This window comes from Diabrotica virgifera, chromosome 3 (assembly GCF_917563875.1).
Source record: "Diabrotica virgifera virgifera chromosome 3, PGI_DIABVI_V3a".
Classification (NCBI taxonomy): Eukaryota; Metazoa; Arthropoda; class Insecta; order Coleoptera; family Chrysomelidae; genus Diabrotica; species Diabrotica virgifera.
The window spans coordinates 39,728,443-39,749,087 of NC_065445.1; the positions used below are offsets into that span (position 1 = coordinate 39,728,443).

Consider the following 20,645-nt stretch of genomic DNA (forward strand, 5'->3'; position numbering starts at 1 on the left):
ATAGGTAAATATGTTTGATTCAAATTGAGACAGTCACCAGATGTCCCCACAATTTCTGCCAGGGTCGCAACGTCAAAATGCATAGACACCAAGTTGGATACGATCCTATTCATAACACCCCAAGTCGCATACATATTAAGAAAAATAAATATATAGAAGAGTATATTTAGAAATTGAATTAATGATGTCATGCTACTATACATTATATTATATAATAGCATGACATCATTAATTCAATTTCTAAATATATTCTTCCATATATTTTTATTTTTTTTGATATGTATGCGAGTTGGGGTGTTATGAATAGGATCGTATCCAACTTGGTGTCTATGCATTTTGACGTTGCGACCCTGACAGAAATTGTGGGGACATCTGGTGACTGTCCCAATTTGAATCAAACAAATTTTCCTATTGGACTGACCTATCCCTATATAAACAATGCTTTGAGACTTTGAGATTCATTTTGAAAAATGTATTTTCCGCGTACAACAATGCAGTCTTTATTTGTCCCTCATGCTAAGTATTCAAGAATTTTCCTGAAGATCTCGCGAATTGAATGCAATAGGTTTCATAACGATTCGTCTAACTTAAAAAGGTTATTGGTTTAGGCGATTTTAGTGCTTTATTTCCTGGCCTATCACTTAAAAGAACACATATTTATTTGGTTTCCTCTTATTAACTATCCTGTTTATTTCAGGTACAAAACAAAGTCAGTAAAGCCTGAGCAATCCGCGTCAAATAACTCTGTTGATGTGACGCCTACGGTGAAGATGTCATCCATAAAAGCTAAAATGATAGAAAGGCAAAAAGCGGCACTAGCTAGAAAAAAGCAAGAAAACTTGCAAAACAATAAACCACAAACAAATTCACAAGAAGTCGAAATAGTCGCAAACATTTTTTTGCATATTGAAAAGCCGCAATATATTGATTGCAGATTTTTAATTAATAGAGAAATTGATCTTACCGAACCCAGGAGTAAAATTCCATTATTGAATATTGAATTAATTAAAAGATATTCCATAAATTTAACTTATATATCTCTAAATCATAATTATTTATTCAATATTAACGACATTCTTAATGATATAGTTTCCTGCGTAAGATCGCCAGAAGTTAAAACTAATTTTACAGAATTCTATGTTAAAAAATATAATTTTGATATCAATATAAAACGTCTGCTATTAAGGGCAGCTTTGGGAGAGAAAGAAGTGTTGCAACAATTGTCGAATAGTAAACCAGACGGGGAAAAGTAAGTATTATTTTGACCTTAGCAAATTAATTTGTTTATTTATAAGGGTTTTTTAATTCAAAAGCAAATAAAAACAGATGACTTGTGATTTTACTATAATGAATTACACTTATTGCATCCAAAAGTTCAAATGGTACTGGTTGTGCCTTTTATATTCCAGATAAATTTATAGAAAAAATCTTCAAACTACCCACAAATTTCTCAAATTTTTAGTGCCGAGGCTGCGGCGGTATATGAGGCTTTAATTTATTTCAAGTTAGCATCCTATAATTCTGCAGTAATTTTATCTGATTCATTATCTGTAATATAAGCAAAGATCTTATACACATAGATTTGGCCAACTCGGAAAAATAGCGTAACGCGGAGCAGTTCGGGTCGATGGTCTATCTATCTCTACCGGCGCTTAACTTTCTCTCTCTAGCATATTATGGCTGCCGCCTCTGTGTAACTGTCGTTAGTGTCGTTCCATTACTTCCACCTCTTGGTAGATACGCTCACACTCGCACGACAGACAAAGATAGCTAGACCACCGTACTTGATATCGGCGTTACACCCCGATGCATTGAGTGACATATCCCTATTGTCTTTACATATCTCTGAATATAAGTCATGTTGTCGTATAGAAGGTTATGTATTATTTCTTTTTATTTTTTTCTTCTTTTATGGCCTTTGGGAGCTGTGCCCACTTAGCCAGCAGCGTTTTTTAAAATTAACGCCTAACTAAACCTACCATACAACAAAACTATTACGAATCGACCAATCAAGGATAGGGAAGGGAAAGTAAAATTGGGTAAATAATGAACTGTCGTTAAAATATAAACTAAATAAATAAAGTATAATTTGAAAACAAAAATTTGACATTATATTTAACCTCCAATATTATGACAGACGTCAGTTACCATTTAAAATCTCCCCAACTATAATAATGACGTCATATAAACTCGTCCCTAATTCAAGCCAATGAATTGCTCGCTGTAATAGGAATGTCATGTCAAAAAATCTGATTATTCATTATATATTTTTTCAAAAATTTGGAATATGGCAACAAGGGGAAAATTACGTGCATTCCTTATTGTTTGACTTATTGACAAAAAAAATAAATTATTATTATTGACAATAATATTGACAATAAATTATTATTGACAAAAAAATAAATGCCTTCGACTTTGTCTTGGATATTTGAAGTCTACACTCGTTAATGCAATGGAAGTTGAGGCGATAGAACCACCCCTGGAATTTCGACGACAGTTTTAAGTGATAAATTCATTACTAGAACCATAGGAAAAAACACAAACTATCTGCAGGATATACATAAGTTATCAATTTTAGATCTAACTCATAAATATTGGACAAAGAAAAAATGTTCACTTCTTGTAGATATTTACTTGAAAATATCTCAATACCGAAGTACTTTCTATACTTATGAAAATCAAGCTTCACCTATGTATTCCCATGGATTAGAAGATCTTTTCTCAAAACAAATTAATACTTTTTTATGGATATTAATTTAAATCCAGCCGTTTTTCAATCATTTATACTTCATAAATGGCCACATTATCAGTTTTACTATACAGTTTGATCCAAAGTACAAAACAAAATAGGATCTGCAATAATCAATATTCAAAGTGTATTTAAAAAATTATTCAAATTGCCTTGATCATCGATATACACCGCTGAAATGATAGCGATACTTTTTGCTTTAAGACACATATACATATAGTAACAAACACTATAGCTGCATAATATTTACATACAGTAAGAGTGTCGTTGACAGACTAACTTACGTACATAAGTCCCAACAACTAAATCATATAAAACTGGAAATTATGACTCTTTATAATAAAATTCCAAATTTAGGAAAAAAACATCATTATATCATGGATAAAGGGACACGCGGGCATTAGGGGTAACGAAATAGTAGACAGGCTAGCCAAATCCGGCCTAGAAATAGGCGAAGAACCTCCCTTGAACTTATTACCCATTTCGGATATTGATATTATTAGTAAACGACATCAAAAAGAAAACTGGCAAACGTGTTATCGAAACACGAGAACTGGAAGTATTTACAAACACATGCAGCCTGAAATTCCCATAAAAAGATGGTTTCATTCTGTATCAAATCGCCATTTCATAAGAGTTATAAATAGATTGAGATATAATCACGCTCTTCCCCCCTCCAGATGTCCAGTTTGGGTCTCACAGAGTCACCTAACTGTGAGTGTGGAAAAGAAGATGATCTACTACATATTCTCCTCGAATGTTTCCATCAATCAGTAAATATCATATAAACAATTTTTATGATAATCTTAATATTTTAAAAATTCCACTTCCCGTCTACCTGAACAATTTGATTTTTTCTGAAGATATTAATACATTAAAAACAATTTACGTACATATCAAAAACTGTAAATATAAATTGTAGCAATATAATTAACCCTGTATTTAAGTTATTTTGTTAAAACAAAACAGGTATGTTTGTTTTAAAAAAAAACAAACATGTTTGTTTTGTTGTTAATTTTTTAACCCTGTAGATTTAAGTAATTATTGTATATTATAATTGAAAAAAAAAGAACAAGAAAAAAGAAGAAAAAATACAAAAAGAATATTTACATCCAAAACAGTGTATTTTTAGATAGTAGTATATTAGTTTATGTACATATATTTAGAGTTAGAAATACAGAAAAATTGCTCTGATTGAAAAAAAATTGTTTGTTTTTAAAATAAATTGTCTTGCTAATTGGCTCACCCAAGGCCATCAAATTCACACAAAAAAAATTGTTTGTCTTTTCCTTTATTATGAAATTGTATTGTTCAAAATACTAATTGAAAAAAACCTTATTTTCAGGACAGCTTTTCCAGATTTAGTTCCAACCAGAAATAGTTCATGGTTTGCAGATAAATTGAATTATATGGGAGAGAATCCAACTCTCGTTTTTCAAGAGGAAGATCGTGGAGTAAAGACGGAGTTTTTACTTTCCACAACTCCTCCGGAGTATAACTTAGCAATCCCTTATTTAGTTACTGATCATTCATTTACGGAGCGGGTTCTGCAACGCATTAATATTATTTTGAATTTAGTTAACGCAATGGGAGTAATTGTAGACATTTTCACGTTACTGAAATTAATGGTAGATGAAGAAACAAAACTCGGTAAGTGTTCGTATTTTTTTATCTTTAACATGAAGAGAAGTATCCATAGTTCACAAATGTGGTCTAGAGGTAACAAAGTACTAGACTCTAAGAATGTACCACAAAAAAATTTTTTATTAAAAAGTTCAGTTAGTCCATGTGGTGAGACCGCTCCCGTCTGAAGAAATTTCTGATTCGGCTTCTTTGTGGATTCCTATTCAGAAATGTCCCCTTTAAACAAATCTGAAGGGTGCCGGGCGAAATTTTTGGCAGAAATTGTTTAAACAATACTTTTAAACAAATACAAAAGATCCCTTTTTTTGACCCGAAGAATATTTTTTAGGTTTTTTGGGTCATTCTAAACAATAAAGGTATCTTGTGATTTTTCTCAGAAGTTGATAATTTTCGAGTTATAGGCGATTAAAAATCTGAAAAATGCGAAAATACGCATTTTCAAGGCTTAAAATTAAAAACTCATTTAGTATTTTTGAGGTTGCCAAGTACTTGAATTGTAGTATAAACATTCATTTTCAAGATTCTGCAGACTGATCGGGTCTAACTTCAATTTACACCGTTGTTATTTAATTGTTAATTATGCGTGTCCATCCAAATTTTTAGCCGGTGCGGCGCGCACTTTTTCCAAAAATCTCCTATTTTCCTCCGAAAAATATATTTTGTAGATTTTTTGGGACATTCTAAATACAATACGTTTCTTGTCGTTTTTCTCAAAAGTTAATATGTAGTTTGAAAGTTAAAGGCGATTTAAACCGAATTTTCGGATTTTAAATCGTTTATAACTTTAAAACTATTAACTTCTGAGAAAAATGACAAGAAACCTATTTTGTTTAGAATGTCCCAAAAAATCTAAAAAATATATTTTTCGTAGGAAAATAGGAGATTTTTGGAAATAGTGCGCCCCGCACCGGCAAAAAAATCGGATGGACACGCATAATTAACAATTAAATAACAACGGTGTAAATTTAAGTTAGACCCGATCAGTCTGCAGAATCTTGAAAATGAATGTTTAAACTACAATTCAAGTACTTGGCAACCTCAAAAATACTAATTTAAATATGAGTGTTTAGCCTTGAAAATGCGTATTTTCGCATTTTTCCGATTTTAAATCGCAAATTTTTGAGAAAAATCACAAGATACCTTTCTTGTTTAGAATGACCCCAAAAAAAATATTCTTCATGTCAAAAAAAGGTGATCATTTGTATTTGTTTAAAAAAAATGTTTAAACAATTTCTGCCCAAAAATTCCGCCCGGCACCATTCAGATTTGTTTAAAGGGGACATTTCTGAATAGGAATCCACAAAGAAGCCGAATCAGAATTTTTTTCAGACGGGAACGGTCTCACCACATGGAACTAAGTCTTACAAGCCTTACAAAAGGACGAGTTTCGGCCCAACAAGAGTCATCATCAGCTAATACAGGACCACAACATAGAACTGACCTACAATATAATATAATAAAAATTAGATATGGAAAAATACAACATGTGGTGGCAACGCCCACCTCAGTCAAAGAACTTACCCAATAGGAAGGAGAAGAATCGATTGGTATTAAATGATTTACATCGTGCTTTTTGTAAAAACTGAGGATGTTCCAAACTTATAATTTTTTACAAAAAACACGATGTAAATCATTTAATACCAATCTAAGAATTGTGTAATACTACATTCGGGTGCAAAAAAATCGATCCACTGAAAATTTGGTCATTTTTGATGTCTCGAATTTCCTGAACCTGTTGTCCGATTTAAGAGATTTTTTTACCATGTTATAGCCTAATTCATTAACAATATCGCTGTAATAATATTGTGCTAGACAGGTAAACTGTCATTGTATACCGGGTGTACGAATCAAACTGTTTTTTTTTCTCTCAAAGTTCGCATCACCCTGTGGACTATTCTAGAGTTTATAAAATACTGAAATTAAAAACCAACTATAGCCTCAGGTTGTCTTAACATTCTGTTTTTAGGTTCATTCGCTTATGTTGGATAATAAAAAAGTTAGGTACTTTAACAACTGGCCATGTTCGTCATCAGTACAGTGTGTTTCGAAATAAGTGCGGCAAACTTTAAGGTTTAGTAACTTTAATGACAGTTTTCTTTATAATCTTATGTCCGCAAACGCGAGATACGCTTTCCGAGATACGGGGTGTTCATTTTTTTACAAACTGACGATTTATTTATTGCTTTAAAACCAGTTGAGATATGCAAATCAAATTTGGTGGGTTTTAAGACGTAGTTATTGCACATTTTTTGACATACAATTAAGAATTTAATATTCACCATTAGCGCGCAAACGGGTATTATGACCGATCAAATACCCGTATACACGGCAATGGTAAACATAAAATTCTTAATTGTATGTCAAAAAAATGTGCAATAACTACATCTTAAAACCAACCAAATTTGATTTGCATATCTTAACTGGTATTAAAGCAATAAATAAATTGTCAGTTTGTAAAAAAGAATTGAACATCCCGTATCTCGGAAACGAAGCGTTTGCGGACATATGATTATAAAGCAAACTGTCAGCATTTTCTCATGTAAAATTACCCCTTAAAATTTGTCGCACTTATTTAGATACACCCTGTACTGATGCCGAACATGCCCAGTTGTTAAAGTTCCTAACTTTTTTATTATCCAACATAAGCGATTGAATCTAAAAACAGAATGTTAAGAAAACCTGAGGCTACAGTTGGGTTTTAATTTCAAAACTGTATAAATGCTAGGATAGTCCACAGGGTGCTGCGAACTTTGAGAAAAAAACACAGTTTGATTCGTACACCCGGTATACAATGACAGTTTACCTGTCTAGCAACAATATTATTACAGCGATATTGTTAATGAATTAGGCTATAAAATGGTAAAAAAATCTCTTAAATCGGACAACAGGTTTAGGAAATTCGAGACATCAAAAATGATCAAATTTTCAGTGGATCGATTTTTTTGCACCCGAGTGTATTTGCTTTGAACCAATCGATTCTTCCCCCTTCCTGTTGTGGTAGGGGAGCAAAATATGCTAAATTTGCAGTCACTCGAGCGTTATGAGGACCTATTGGGTTGTGATTATTAGGTCCTAAAATCAAAAAAAGTTAAGTAAAATTTTCCATTTTACGGGGCGCTTTCCATTTTTTAATTTAATTTTCCATTTCCAACAATCGTTTTTTCCGATTATAGCGCCATCTATCCATAATTCGAAAAAATGTCTCGAATAAAAGTTGCTCATTTTTACGCAAAAAAAAAACAAATCTACAATACAAATTTGGGGGTCCCATTTAAGATTTTAAAGTAACCCCCACCCCACCTTCGTGGGGGGTCGTGTTTGGTACCATCCGATAGATTTTTCAAAAACATTTTGAAAGTGTATTTTGCAGTTTTTCGTTCACACGGAAACGTTCACACTTGCCAGTTTGGGTGCAGAAGTTGGCGCTTGCTAGTTACTGGTATGCCATTGTGCTAATAACAGGTATTTATGTGTATCGCCGGCTGTATAAGTTAGTTATGAATCAACAAAGCTTCGTGGAATTGATTGTATTGATATTTACTACAATTAGTACAGGTAATTTGGGGAGATTTTTTGTTAATTATAATTTATAAGCAGCCACTGATACTATTTGTAAGAAATGTTATTTAAATATATAATATATGCATCCGATTTAAGCAAATCATGAATAATCTAAAATGTGCTCACATTAATTCTAGATCTTTAGTTGCTCATTTCAATGATGTAAAAAGGCTTTTTCTGGATAATGATTTGGACGTATTAGGTGTAAGTGAGACCTGGTTAAGTAGAGGTGTTTCTAATCATATTATTGATATTCCTGGTTATCAGTTTGTAAGAGTTGATAGAAATAGAAATACTACGGGTGGAGGTGTAGGAGTTTATTTAAAGAGTAATATAAATTATAACATTATACAATCAACAAATGAAATAGAACAGATATGGTTAAAACTTTCGTTTAAAAATGAAACATTAGCAATCGGTGTGTGCTATAATCCCAATGAAATATTTTATAAAACTTTTTTCGACTCTTTTGAAACAGTTGTATCTTCAATATTGCCCTTAGTAGATCATATACTGTGCTTGGGTGACTTTAATGTTGATCTATTAAACTTTAGCAATTATTCTACACAATTCGTTATTGATTTATTAAATGGTCTTGGGTTAAAACAGCTGGTAAATCAAGCAACAAGAATCACAAAATCTACATCCACCCTACTGGATTATGTGATCACATCAAGTGAGGATAAAATAATTTCAGTTGAAATAAAACATATTCCTGAAATAAGTGATCATGAAAGAATAATGTTAAAGGTAAGTTGTGAGGTTAAAACCAATAAAACAAAATTTATTACTGGTCGTAACTTTAAAAACTTAAATTATAATCAATTTAAATCTGATCTGGAGTCCATACCATGGAGAAATATTTATGACCTCACAGATGTAGATAGTAAAGTAACTTTTTTGTCTGAAAATATTGTTACATTGCTTGATATTCATGTCCCAATTAGGACTTACAGGATTACAAAGAAATATGCTCCATGGCTGACTGATACGATTAGAGCTTTAATGCTGGATAGGGACAAAGCATTTTTAAGTTACAAAATTTCTAAAAATATTGCACATTGGAATAACTACAAAAAATTACGTAATTTAGTATCAGCAGTCACTATAAAAGAAAAAAAATCATTTTTTAAAAATATTCATGTTAGATCTGCCAAAGATATGTGGAGCAATTTAAAATATTTGATAAATGACGATAAGCATGAGAAAAGTTTTGATGTAAGTAGCAAATGGAATATAAATGACATTAATAAACACTTTATTGAAGTTATACCAAAAATGAAAGAGGACTTAGATACAAAAATGTTTTATCAAAACAATGTTAAAACTTATTTTAACAAATTGCTTAATTTTAAACCAGTCTCTGAAACTGATATTTTATATATAATAAATAAGATAAAGAGTAAAGCTGTTGGACATGATGGTATTAACATATTAACATTACAGTTGTGTATTCCCTATCTTCTTCCGTATATCACGCATATTATCAACTTTTGTTTAAAACATTCTGTTTTTCCTAATAACTGGAAACGTGCGCATGTTATTCCATTACCTAAAACTAAAATTCCTAATAGTTTAAATGATCTTAGACCTGTAAGTGTTCTGCCAACATTATCCAAAATTCTAGAAAAGGTAATTGAAAATCAGTTAAGTACTCACTTAAATAAGAATAAAATTATTCCTTCTATACAGTCCGGTTTCAGGTCTGGGCATAGTTGTCTGTCTGCTTTAGTAAACATTACTGATGACATCTTCAAAGCTTATGATCAAAATAAAATATCAATTCTAATTCTTTTGGATTACTCGAAAGCCTTTGATACAATTAACCATGATTTATTATCCTATATTCTACAGTTCTCTGGGTTAGATGAAGGAGCAGTCGAGTTAATGAAATCTTATCTATCAAATAGATATCAAGCTGTAAAACTTCATCAAGAAATTTCTTCTTTTTTAGAACTTAACAATGGTGTTCCTCAAGGATCGATACTAGGTCCCATTTTATTCTCTGTGTATACATCAAATTTTCCTTCTGCTTTTTTGTCTTGCACTCAACACTACTATGCTGATGATACACAACTTTATATGTCATTTAATTTAGACGAGTGTGAACAAGCAGTTCATGCAATAAATTATGATTTATTAAATATGCAGATTTTTTCCCAAAATCATTGCCTAAAACTGAATGCGTCCAAAACTCAGGCTATTGTTTTTGGTAGATCCTCTCATCGAAAAATATTTTTAGAAACTTACTCAAATAAACTGCTTTTAGAAAATGGTAACTTGATTTTTAGCAAAAAGGTAAAAAACCTGGGGGTTTGGTTGGATGAAGACTTAAGATTTACACACCATGTTAGTCTTTGTTTACAAAGAGCATACGGGGTACTTAAGCTTCTATACCAAAGTCGTAATATATTAAACAGTGCTACCAAATCCTTGTTGTGTGAATCTTTAATTTTATCAAAATTAAATTATTGCGATGTGCTTTATAACTCATGCCTTACTGAGACTGATTCTAGGAGAATACAGAAATTACAAAACTCCTGTTTGCGATTAATTTTTGGAATTAGAAAGTATCAAAGTATTAGCCATACTTTTACTTTAAATAAGTGGTTAAACATGAAAGACCGCAGAAAACTTCATGCTTTATGTTTCTACCATAAGATTCTTCGGGAAGGGGTACCTCCTTACCTATACAATAGAATAACTTATAGAACTGATGTCCATAACCTTAATCTAAGACATAGGAACACTCTCTCTTTACCACGTCACGTAACGCATTTTTTCAAACGCTCATTTTCTTTTTCAATTGCGAGTCATTTGAATAATTTTGATTATGATATTCGTACATTATCCGGACATAGTTTTAAGGAAAAAATGTTTAAATATTTGTTATCTGAGCAGTAATGCCAAGCCTACGATTTTTAGAGTACCTAATTTGCATACTATCTAGTAGTATCAGTATATGTAAGTATATTTATATACAAAATATAGTTTTTCGCCCTTCTATTAGGAAATGGGGGTTAGGTGGAAGAGCAGCTGTACATTGCTGTCCTTCAATGATGTACAAGCTGAACCTCGCCCTACAGACCAATTAATATTTTTGTTTTGTTGTATAATTTTTGGAATACTAATAAAGACATTTATTATTATTATTATTATTGTTTTGAGAACTGTGTGTACTATTGTAGTGTTCTAGAGTTTCTGAGATATCTTAGTGTTACACTATTCCGCTTACAGTGAAGTTTATTTCTTAATAAAGATGGCAAAATATCGAAAGTCTGTTCAGATTGTTACATTTCTGGAAATTGGAGCATGCCAAAGGGTTGTGATAAAACGATTGAATGTTTGTTGTGCAATTGTGCAGAGAACTATTTCTTGAGGCCAAATCGCATCAACGGCAACCCGGTGCGGGTGTTAAAAAGAAGAGAACAGACAGAGAAGATCGCATTCTCCCTATTGCTGCATTGCGAGGCAAACTTCTAGAATGCTCCAAAGCCATATTCAGTAAGCCCGAGGACCCATAAATCCGTGTTTCTACTGTTCGACAAAGGTTACGATAATATGATTTGACAGTTTCCAATTCAACAACGGAGCCATTACTTACTGCTACTCACAAAAGACGCAGATTTGCATTTGCTTGTGAATCCGTCAATTGGACAATTAGCCCGATCAAAGAACAATCTGACCACCCCAAAGAAAATAAAGGAAGGATGAAAATTTGGGAATAGGTAGTTGAAATGGTCTATTATTATATAAGAAAAAGTTTACAATTCTACATCCCCTCCATTTTACAAAAATGGAGGGTAATACCCCCCTCTCGAAGATGAAAAAAATACCATTCAAAATAAGACCGGAATTGGATAAAATGACTAATTCTAAACAACTTTTCTTCTATAGAGTTTTTTCACTAAGTCAATACTTTTCGAGTTACTTGCGAGTGAATATGTTCATGTTTAACAAAATAAAACATGTTTTTGGACGGTTTTTCGGAGATAACTCAAAAAGTAAGTATTTTAGCGAAAAAAATATTCTTAGCAAAAATATAGCCCATAAAAAATTGAAAAAATGGGTCTGTAGACCCAGTAGAAGCAGAGTGGCAGCTAGTGAAAAGTAGGTTCTTCTTAATCAAATTCCAAATCGAATATTTCAATCTGAAATAACCCCAAAACGAAGCACTTTTTGGGGAAAATTCATTTCAACTTTTTTAAAGTGTTTAAAAAAAGGTTTATTTTTGTTCTGTTTTTTTAAACTTGTAATATTAAAAGAGAAGGTACATGAAGCCAAAATGGGAAACAAAAGAAAAAAGGGAAGGCCGAGGAAGACATGGATGGACCAGATCCAAGATATAGGTGAAAGGAGACACATCAGTATGAGGGATATGAAGAACCTGGCCACCAATAGAAGCAATTGGAAGAAGTGGATAAAACGCGGAACCCGACATACGACGCCCTGAAGGGCACTAAGGATTATGAGAAAGAAGAAGAAGAAGTAATATTAAAAGTAAGTGAATTACGCTCAAAATATTGGTGGTCCCTTTTATTTTTTTGGTAAAAAAATCGCGAAAATCACCCCCTAATTAGCTTCCCAAATAAAATTAATCGTAACCGCTTCACAAGTTACTTTACTTATGTATTGTTTATATTATCTATAAGTTTCATTGGTTCAAAGTGCTCAGTTTTAAAAAAAAAATTGGGTATAAAAAAAACATTTTTTTTAATTTTGAAAAAAAAATGGAATTGTGCATGGAATTAACTTAAAAATTATTAGTAATTCCAGAAATCTTAGAGAGTAATAAAATGTACGTTTTGCTTTTCTGAATATTTTTCCTTTTCTGTTTTCTTGTTTTACTAAAATTGATTATGCTATGGCTGTTCAAAATTTGCCTAAACTCGTGATTAGTTACTCGTTCAAGCCATTTTAACTACATCTTTTTCAAAAATAAGCACTTTGAACCGATGAAACTTACAGATCATATAAATAATACATAAGCAAAGTAACTTGTGAAGTGGTAATGATAAAATTTATTTGTAATGCTAATTAGCGGGTGATTTTCGCGATTTTTTTACCAAAAAATAAAAGGGACCAACAATATTTTGAGCGTAACTCACGTACTTTTAATGTTACAAGTTTAACAAAACAACAAAAATAATCCTTTTTTTAAACGCTTTAAAAAAGTTGAAATAAAATTCCCCGAAAAATGCTCCGTGTTTGGGTTATTTCACATTGAAATATTCGATTTGGAATTTTATGAAGAAGAACCTACTTTTCATTAGCTACAACTCTGCTGCTACTGGGTCTACAGACCTCAAGCATACACCATTTTTTCAGTTTTTTATAAGCTATATTTTTGTTAAAAATATTGTTTTCGCTGAAATACTTACTTTTTGAGTTATCTCCGAAAAACCGTCCAAAAACATGTTTTTTTCTGTTAAATATGAATATATTCACTTGAAAATAACTCGAAAAGTATTGACTTATGGAAAAAACTCTATAGAACAAAAGTTGCTTAGAATTAGTCATTTTATCCAATTCCGGACTTATTTTGAATGTATATTTTTCACCTTCGAGAGGGAGGTATTCCCCTGTATTTTTAAAAAATGGAAGGGATGTAGAATTGTAAACTTTTCTTATATAATGATAAATAATTTCAACTACCTATTCCCAAATTTTCATCCTTCCTTTATTTTTTTGGGGTCAGATTGTTCTTTGATATTCCTAATTGTTTTTAAGTTAATTCCATAAACAATTACGATTTTTTCAAAATTAAAAAAATGTTTTATTTTAAACCCAATTTTTTTCAAAACTGAGCACTTTGAACCAATGAAACTTACAGATAATATAAACAATACATGAGTAAAGTAACTTGTAAAGCGGTAACGATTAATTTTATTTGAGAAGCTAATTAAGGGGTGATTTTCGCCATTTTTTTTATCAAAAAAGAAAAGGGACCAACAATATTTTGAGCGTAACTCATTTACTTTTAATGTTAGAAGTTTTTTAAAAAACAAAAATAAACCTTCTTTTAAACACTTTAAAAAAGTTGTAATTAATTTTCCCCGAAAAGTGCTCCGTTTTTTGGTTATTTCACATTGAAATATTCGATTTGGAATTTAACGAAGAAGAACCTACATTTCATTAGCTGCAACTCTGCTTCTACTGGGTCCGCAGACCTCACGCATACACCATTTTTTTCAATTTTTTATAAGCTATATTTTTACTAAGAATATTTTTTTCGCTAAAATACTTTTTGAGTTATCTCCGAAAAACCGTCCAAAAACATTTTGTTTTTGGTTAAAAATGTACACATTCACTCGCAAATAACTCGAAAAGTATTGGCTTAATAAAAAAAACTCTATAGAACAAAAGTTACTTAGAATTAGTCATTTTATCCAATTCCGGACTTATTTTAAACGTATATTTTTTCACCCCCGAGAAAAAATTTTTCACCCCGCATTTCCAATTTTTGTAAAATGGAGGGGATGTAGAATTGTAAACTTTTTCTTATGTAATAATAGATAATTTCAACTACCTATTCCCAAATTTTTATCCTTCCTTCATTTTTTTTTGAGGTTTTCGTAAAATTTTGCGTCCCCTGATCGGGCTAAATAGACAATTGGAAAAAGTATTGTTGACGGATGAGTGTATTTATATATTTATAGTAAATATGGTGGAAATATGGTCTACAGAAGGGCTGGAAACGTTATACAGCCTGCATTCGGTCATGCCGGGTTGCTTTTCGGCAATCGGAACGGAAATCTTACAACGTCGGGTGATGCCATATTCTGATTTTATTGGCAAAGGTTTTCAGCTAATGCAAGATAATGTGAGACCACACACGGCAAGGAATTTTAACACAGTACCGTGAATATATTGGTATTCCAAAAATAAACTGGCCTGCTCAAAGTCCAGACCTTAATCTTATTGAGCATATAAGAATCTTTTTCAAAAGGCGTGTAAGACGTCTTATACCTGCTCCAACAACATGTGAAGAGCTACGATCGGCTCTCATTGAGGAATGGGCTACTTTCCCCAAAGGAACGTCCAAAACGTGATCAGTTCTCTGCCAAATCGAATGATAAGTGTCATCGAGAACCGTGTTGACAACACACGTAATTGAAACGAGTGATACTTGGCTTTTCTTCACTCATACTTCAATTATTGTTATAACGCGCATCTGTTTTGAGATGGACGTTGAGAGGCGACTCAAATTTTTTTGCAGAAATTGCTTGAAAATAACTCAAATAATAGCATTTGAGTTATCCTCCCACTCAAAATGGTCCGGAACATTGTTTAAATAATCAAAATATGAAGGAAAAATTCGATTTTTTTATTGGTTCTTTGATCATAACTTTAAAATTATTCATTTCTGAGAAAAGTTGTACTGACATAAAAGTTGCATAATTAAATTTCCTACAATATAGAATTGGTTAAAAATTTAAAAAATAGTCACCCTTGTTGCAAAATAGCAATACTTGCGAAAAAATACATACAAAAACAAGTATTGGCATTTTACGTTTTTCAACCATTTATGCTACACTTAGGACCTTCATATTTTATCCAGAAAAACTTTATGATATAGTAAAACAACACTGTAAATTTCATTAGGATCGGTTTAATAGATTTTGCAAAATAAATTTTGCAATCCAGCTTTCGCAAAAAAAATTCATTTTTTTTTTAAATGTTGCAGGACTGAAAATAAAGCAGATAGCAAGTTGATTTTTTTTTGCTTATAGAAGTGTACTGTACCTTTCATTTGCAATTTGCAAAATTAAAATCGATTAATTACCACGGCGTCAGTAAATTTTTTAAATAAACATTAATTTTTGGTGCTACGCGCAGGACAGCGGTGTTCGATTCACACAAGTTGATTTCCACCAAAATTTCTTCCAATCTTTATCTAATATATTATTTTCTTACTCTATATTTTGTTGTATTTTAATATTTTAATTCCACAAAAATCAAACTAATGTTATTATTGTTTGTGAAATATTCTTTAAACAATTGCATATGTTTAAAAATAATAAACTTTTATTCTCTAAGTTAAAATATATGAACAAAGAAAGTTTTTGCTAAAAAAGTGTTATTTCAAAGGATAGAGTATGTGTTTTTATTTTGCAATAAACAAATTTATTTATTTATATCGAAATGTAATAAAAATTAAAATGTATCAATCATTATCAAAGGTCATTGGAATGCCCAATCAGAGCAAACTATCCGCTGTCCTGCGCGTAGCACCAATAATTAATGTTTATTTAAAAAAAATTCCTGACGCCGTGGTAGTTAATCAATTTTAATTTTGCAAATTGCAAATGAAAGGTACAGTACACTTCTATACGCAAAAAAATTTCAACTTGTTATCTGCTTCGTTTTCAGTCCTGTAACATTTTGAAAAAATGAATTTTTTTTTGCGAAAACTGGATTGCAAAATTTAGTTTGCAAAATCTATTTAACCGATCTTAATGAAATTTACAGTATTGTTTTGCTGTATCATAAAGTTTTTCTGGGCGAAATATGAAGGTCCTAAGTGTAGCATAAATGGATGAAAAACGTAAAATTCGAATCCTTGTTTTTGTATGATTTTTTCGCAAACATTGCTATTTTGCAACAAGGGTGACTATTTTTTAAATTTTTAACCAATTGTATATTGCAGGAAATTTAATTACGCAACTTTTATGTCAGTACAACTTTTCTCGGAAATGAATACTTTTAAAGTTATAATCAAAAAACGAAGAAAAAAATCGATTTTTTCCTTCATTTTATGACATTTTGATTAATTAAACAATGTTCCGGACCTTTTTGAGAGGGAGGATAACTCAAATATTATTATTTGAGTTATTTTCAAGCAATTTATGCAAAAAAATTTAAGTCACCTCTCAACGTCCAAATGCACTAATATTTTTACAGATGCGCCCTGGTCTATAGCTGTAAAGGTACATCTAAATTTTCAATACATTTATTATTTTCTCAAATTTCTCCTTGGTATTCATTTGTTACTGACGATCCACTTTTTGTTTTTTATAGTCGAAATAAATAAAAAATATAATTGTAAATATTTTTTTTTATAAAATTTTACAATTTCACCAATAACGAGTATCTAGGACTTCACTGATTGGTTTCGAAAATTGGCCGCACTTTCTAAAAGGTTGGTTGTTATAGATTGTTGGAGTGACTCCGTCCGGTTTCTTATTTTTGTCTTGTTTCAATTTGAATGATGTAAACGTAGTTGGCAGGGAAGAATAAAGCGGATATTTTTTATATAATTCCTCGTTTCTTGTGTAGAATTGGTCGTCGGGTTCGAATCCTTCTTTTCTGTAATAAAACATACAAAACACATTATTTAGTGAATAATTAGCTGTTCTTAGATACAGTAAAACTTGTCAATAACGGCCACTAAAAATTAAAGAATTAATGGCCGTTATAGAAAGGTGGCGGCTATTGCCAGGTTTTGTGGTCCACAAATATTGTTGTATTTTATTAATTAAAGCATATACAGTAAATAAGTATGAAAAACTTTAAGGGGTAATTTTACATGAAAAAATAATGACATTTTGCTCTATAAATGTATGTCCACAAATGCTTCCTTTCCGAGATACGGGGTGTTGAAATTTTTATTTCAAAATGCCAATTTATTTATTGCTCTAAGACCGGTTGAGCTATGAAAATAAAATTTGGTGTGTTTTAAGATGTAGTTATTGTGCATTTTTTGAAATCCAATTAAGAATTTTATATTCATCATTGGCGCGCCTAGGAGTAGTGGTGTAAATTTTTTAAAGAAAAAAATAGTACGCCACTGAGATATTTTGAATTAAGAATTATTTTTATATTCTACGTCTAATTTGTGATAAAAAGCCTTTGTTCTCTTTTTTTTTCATGTGGTGCACTGTTTTTTTGCAGAAAAATAAAACATCTTGACGCGTATTGTTCATTTTTTAATACATTATCAAGAACTGTCCACTATAATAATACTAGACTAAAACAATAACAGAACATATTACTAATGACATTTTAACTAGGTGCAGAGCTACAACAAATGTTAAAAATGACCTCCTTTAGAGGTGACAGAATAATTTTATATTCATCATTTGCGCGCGTTCGGGTAATGGTTTGAATTTTTTTAAGAAAAAATAGTACGCCACTGAGATATGTCAAATTAAAAATCATTTTTCAATTGCTCGTTCAATTTACGACAAGAAATGTTTCTTGCCTTTTTTCGTATACGGCGCCGTTTTTATGCAAAAAAATAAACCATCTTAACGTTTACAAAATATTTGAACTAAGTTTCTATACATATGGAAACTACCTCGAATACTTTGTAAGCGTTAAGATGTTTAATTTTTTTGTATAAAAACAGCGCCTCGTATGAAAAAGGCAAGAAAGATTTTTGTCGGAAATTTAACAAGGAATTTAAAAATAATTTTTAATTTGGCATATCTAAGTGGCGTACTATTTTTTTCTTAAAAAAAATTCAGACCATTACCCGTACGCGCGCAAATGATGAATATAAAATTTTTCTGTTGCCTGTAAAGGAAATCATTTTGAACATTTCTTGTAGCTTTGCACCTAGTTAAACTTTTATTAGTAATATTTTCTGTTATTGTTCTAGTTTAGTATTATTATATTGAATAGTAACTATCCTTGATAATGTTGTTCTGAAGCTATTTTCTTTTGGCATTTTTGCAATTAACTAGTTTTGATGGGAAATAAGCCTAAATTTTTGGGCGTCTAAACGTTAATAAAATCATTTTTTAGTAAAATTGTGGCTTATTTCCTATCAAAACTAGTTAATCCTTGATATAATGTATTAAAAAATGAAAAATATGCGTCGATATGTTTTATTTTTCGGCATAAAAACGGTGTACCATATGAAAGAAAGACAAGAAAGGTTTTTTATCACAAATTAGACACAGTGGCGTACTATTTTTTTCTTTGAAAAAGCTCAGACTTTTACCCGTAGGAGCGCCAATGATGAATACAAAATTCTTAATTGTATGTCAGAAAATGCATAATAACTACCTCTTAAAACGCACCAAATTTCATTTTCATAACTCAACCGGTCTTAGAGTAATAAATTTGCCAATTTGAAATAAAAATTTCAACACCCCGTATCTCGGAAACGAAGCATTTGCGGACATATGTTAGAACAGACTGTTATTATTTTTTCATGTAGAATTACCACTTAAAGTTTTTCATACTTATTTACTAACACCCTGTATAATTCTATATAAACTGCGCGTCAGAGAAAACGGGCCACCCACAAAATGGGTGATTTTTGATATCTCGAATTTCCTAAACCTGTTATCCGATTTAAGTGATTTTTTAATATGTTATATCATTATTCTTTAACAATATCGTATAATATCTTGGCTGTGTAACCTGAGAGAATGGTACGGATGTACGTTAATTGTACTTTTCAGAGCAGCCGTAAAAACACTCCGAATAGCTATGACGATTGCTGACTTCCTTTGCAGATAATATACGAGAAGTATTTTTTCATTGTGGAATCTTATGGATATTTGAAAACATTTAGTTGTCACTTTATGGAAAACAGTAAATATGTTTCTATTTACCTGAAAAACCGATTATATACACTATCATAATCCCCGATTGACACAGGAGGCTCCCCTTCGTCTGTTACCTCCTTTATGGCTTCTTCCTCGAATTGTTTTAATAATTTAGTTTTCCTGACACCTAAAGCTGTTCTATCATCAGGAACGGGGTACTGATAGGATGACTTCATCGTTGAACAGTCCTTTTCTCTGGGATATACAAATGATCCATCTCTTATTAGAAATGGTTTACTGTCGCCTTTGTAGCTTGCTACCCAACATTTCTCCAATAACTCATCCTCCATATCAGCATTTGGTTTACGTACAATTTTGCTTTTGCATACATCTTCTGTTGAACTAGGGGTTGCTGAACTAGGTTCCATTTTTTTAGAAAAACTCTAAAATGCAAAATATTTATTGTGTAAAAGTCCTTTTGACAGTTCTAATAGAATTCTAACTTTTATTATTCCATTGCCTAGGCATCAATTATTAATTATTTACTATTTAAAGTGTGCGTCACAACAAAATATTGTCATTTAAAATTTTTTCCCTGTCGGTTGATTGGCTATCGTAAATTTTATTAAATAATTTTTAATCCAATTTACTACAGTAGACTTCTCTACAACGAGAACTGAAATGACGGACTAATTACCTCGTTATAAGCGGATCTCGTTATATCAGACAACAATAATATTGTGCGTACAAATGAATATATAGTTTTCTAAAACATTTTTTTTTGGCTTGGACTATAGTCATTCAGCCAGAAGTTTTCTAAAACATTAACTTCCTATAGTGAAACCATTCGGAGCAATATAAGATACTAAAAATATTGTTTCCTCAACAATAAGACTTCGCCATCATAAATTGTGAATTTTCTACAATATTCAATAAGAATTTTATTATAGACGGTGAAGTTTATTACAGCACTGGCCTCGATAACCACACAGATGTTGGGGATTTCTGTATACAGCCAGTTGGGGTATTTAGTTATAGCCGTTAATGCGCTAAAAACAGGTAAAGAAACATATTCTTCGATTTGATTTTTCCTCGTTATAACCAAATATGCCTCTTTATAGAGGTGTTATTGTTCAATAGGAATTTTATGGGACATCTAGTGAACCTCGTTATAAGCGAAACCTCGTAAC

General features: G+C 31.3%; 2 protein-coding genes across 2 annotated transcripts in view; one reads left to right on the top strand and one right to left on the bottom strand.

Moving 5' to 3' along the window:
• Positions 1-20,645, top strand: part of LOC114328978 (general transcription factor 3C polypeptide 1) — a 148,252-nt gene that overhangs the window by 44,566 nt on the left and 83,041 nt on the right. Inside the window, exons 7-8 of the mRNA XM_050647879.1 lie at positions 698-1,249; positions 4,095-4,399. Of these exons, the coding sequence (XP_050503836.1) occupies positions 698-1,249; positions 4,095-4,399 (857 nt within the window). The remainder of the gene's footprint in view (positions 1-697; positions 1,250-4,094; positions 4,400-20,645) is intronic.
• Positions 16,995-19,954, bottom strand: LOC114328970 (uncharacterized). The gene is made up of 2 exons (XM_028277969.2): positions 19,522-19,954; positions 16,995-17,263 (listed from the first exon to the last, which is right to left on the bottom strand). Exons 1-2 carry the CDS (start codon positions 19,881-19,883, stop codon positions 17,032-17,034), a joined length of 594 nt encoding a protein of 197 aa, XP_028133770.1. The 5' UTR covers positions 19,884-19,954; the 3' UTR covers positions 16,995-17,031.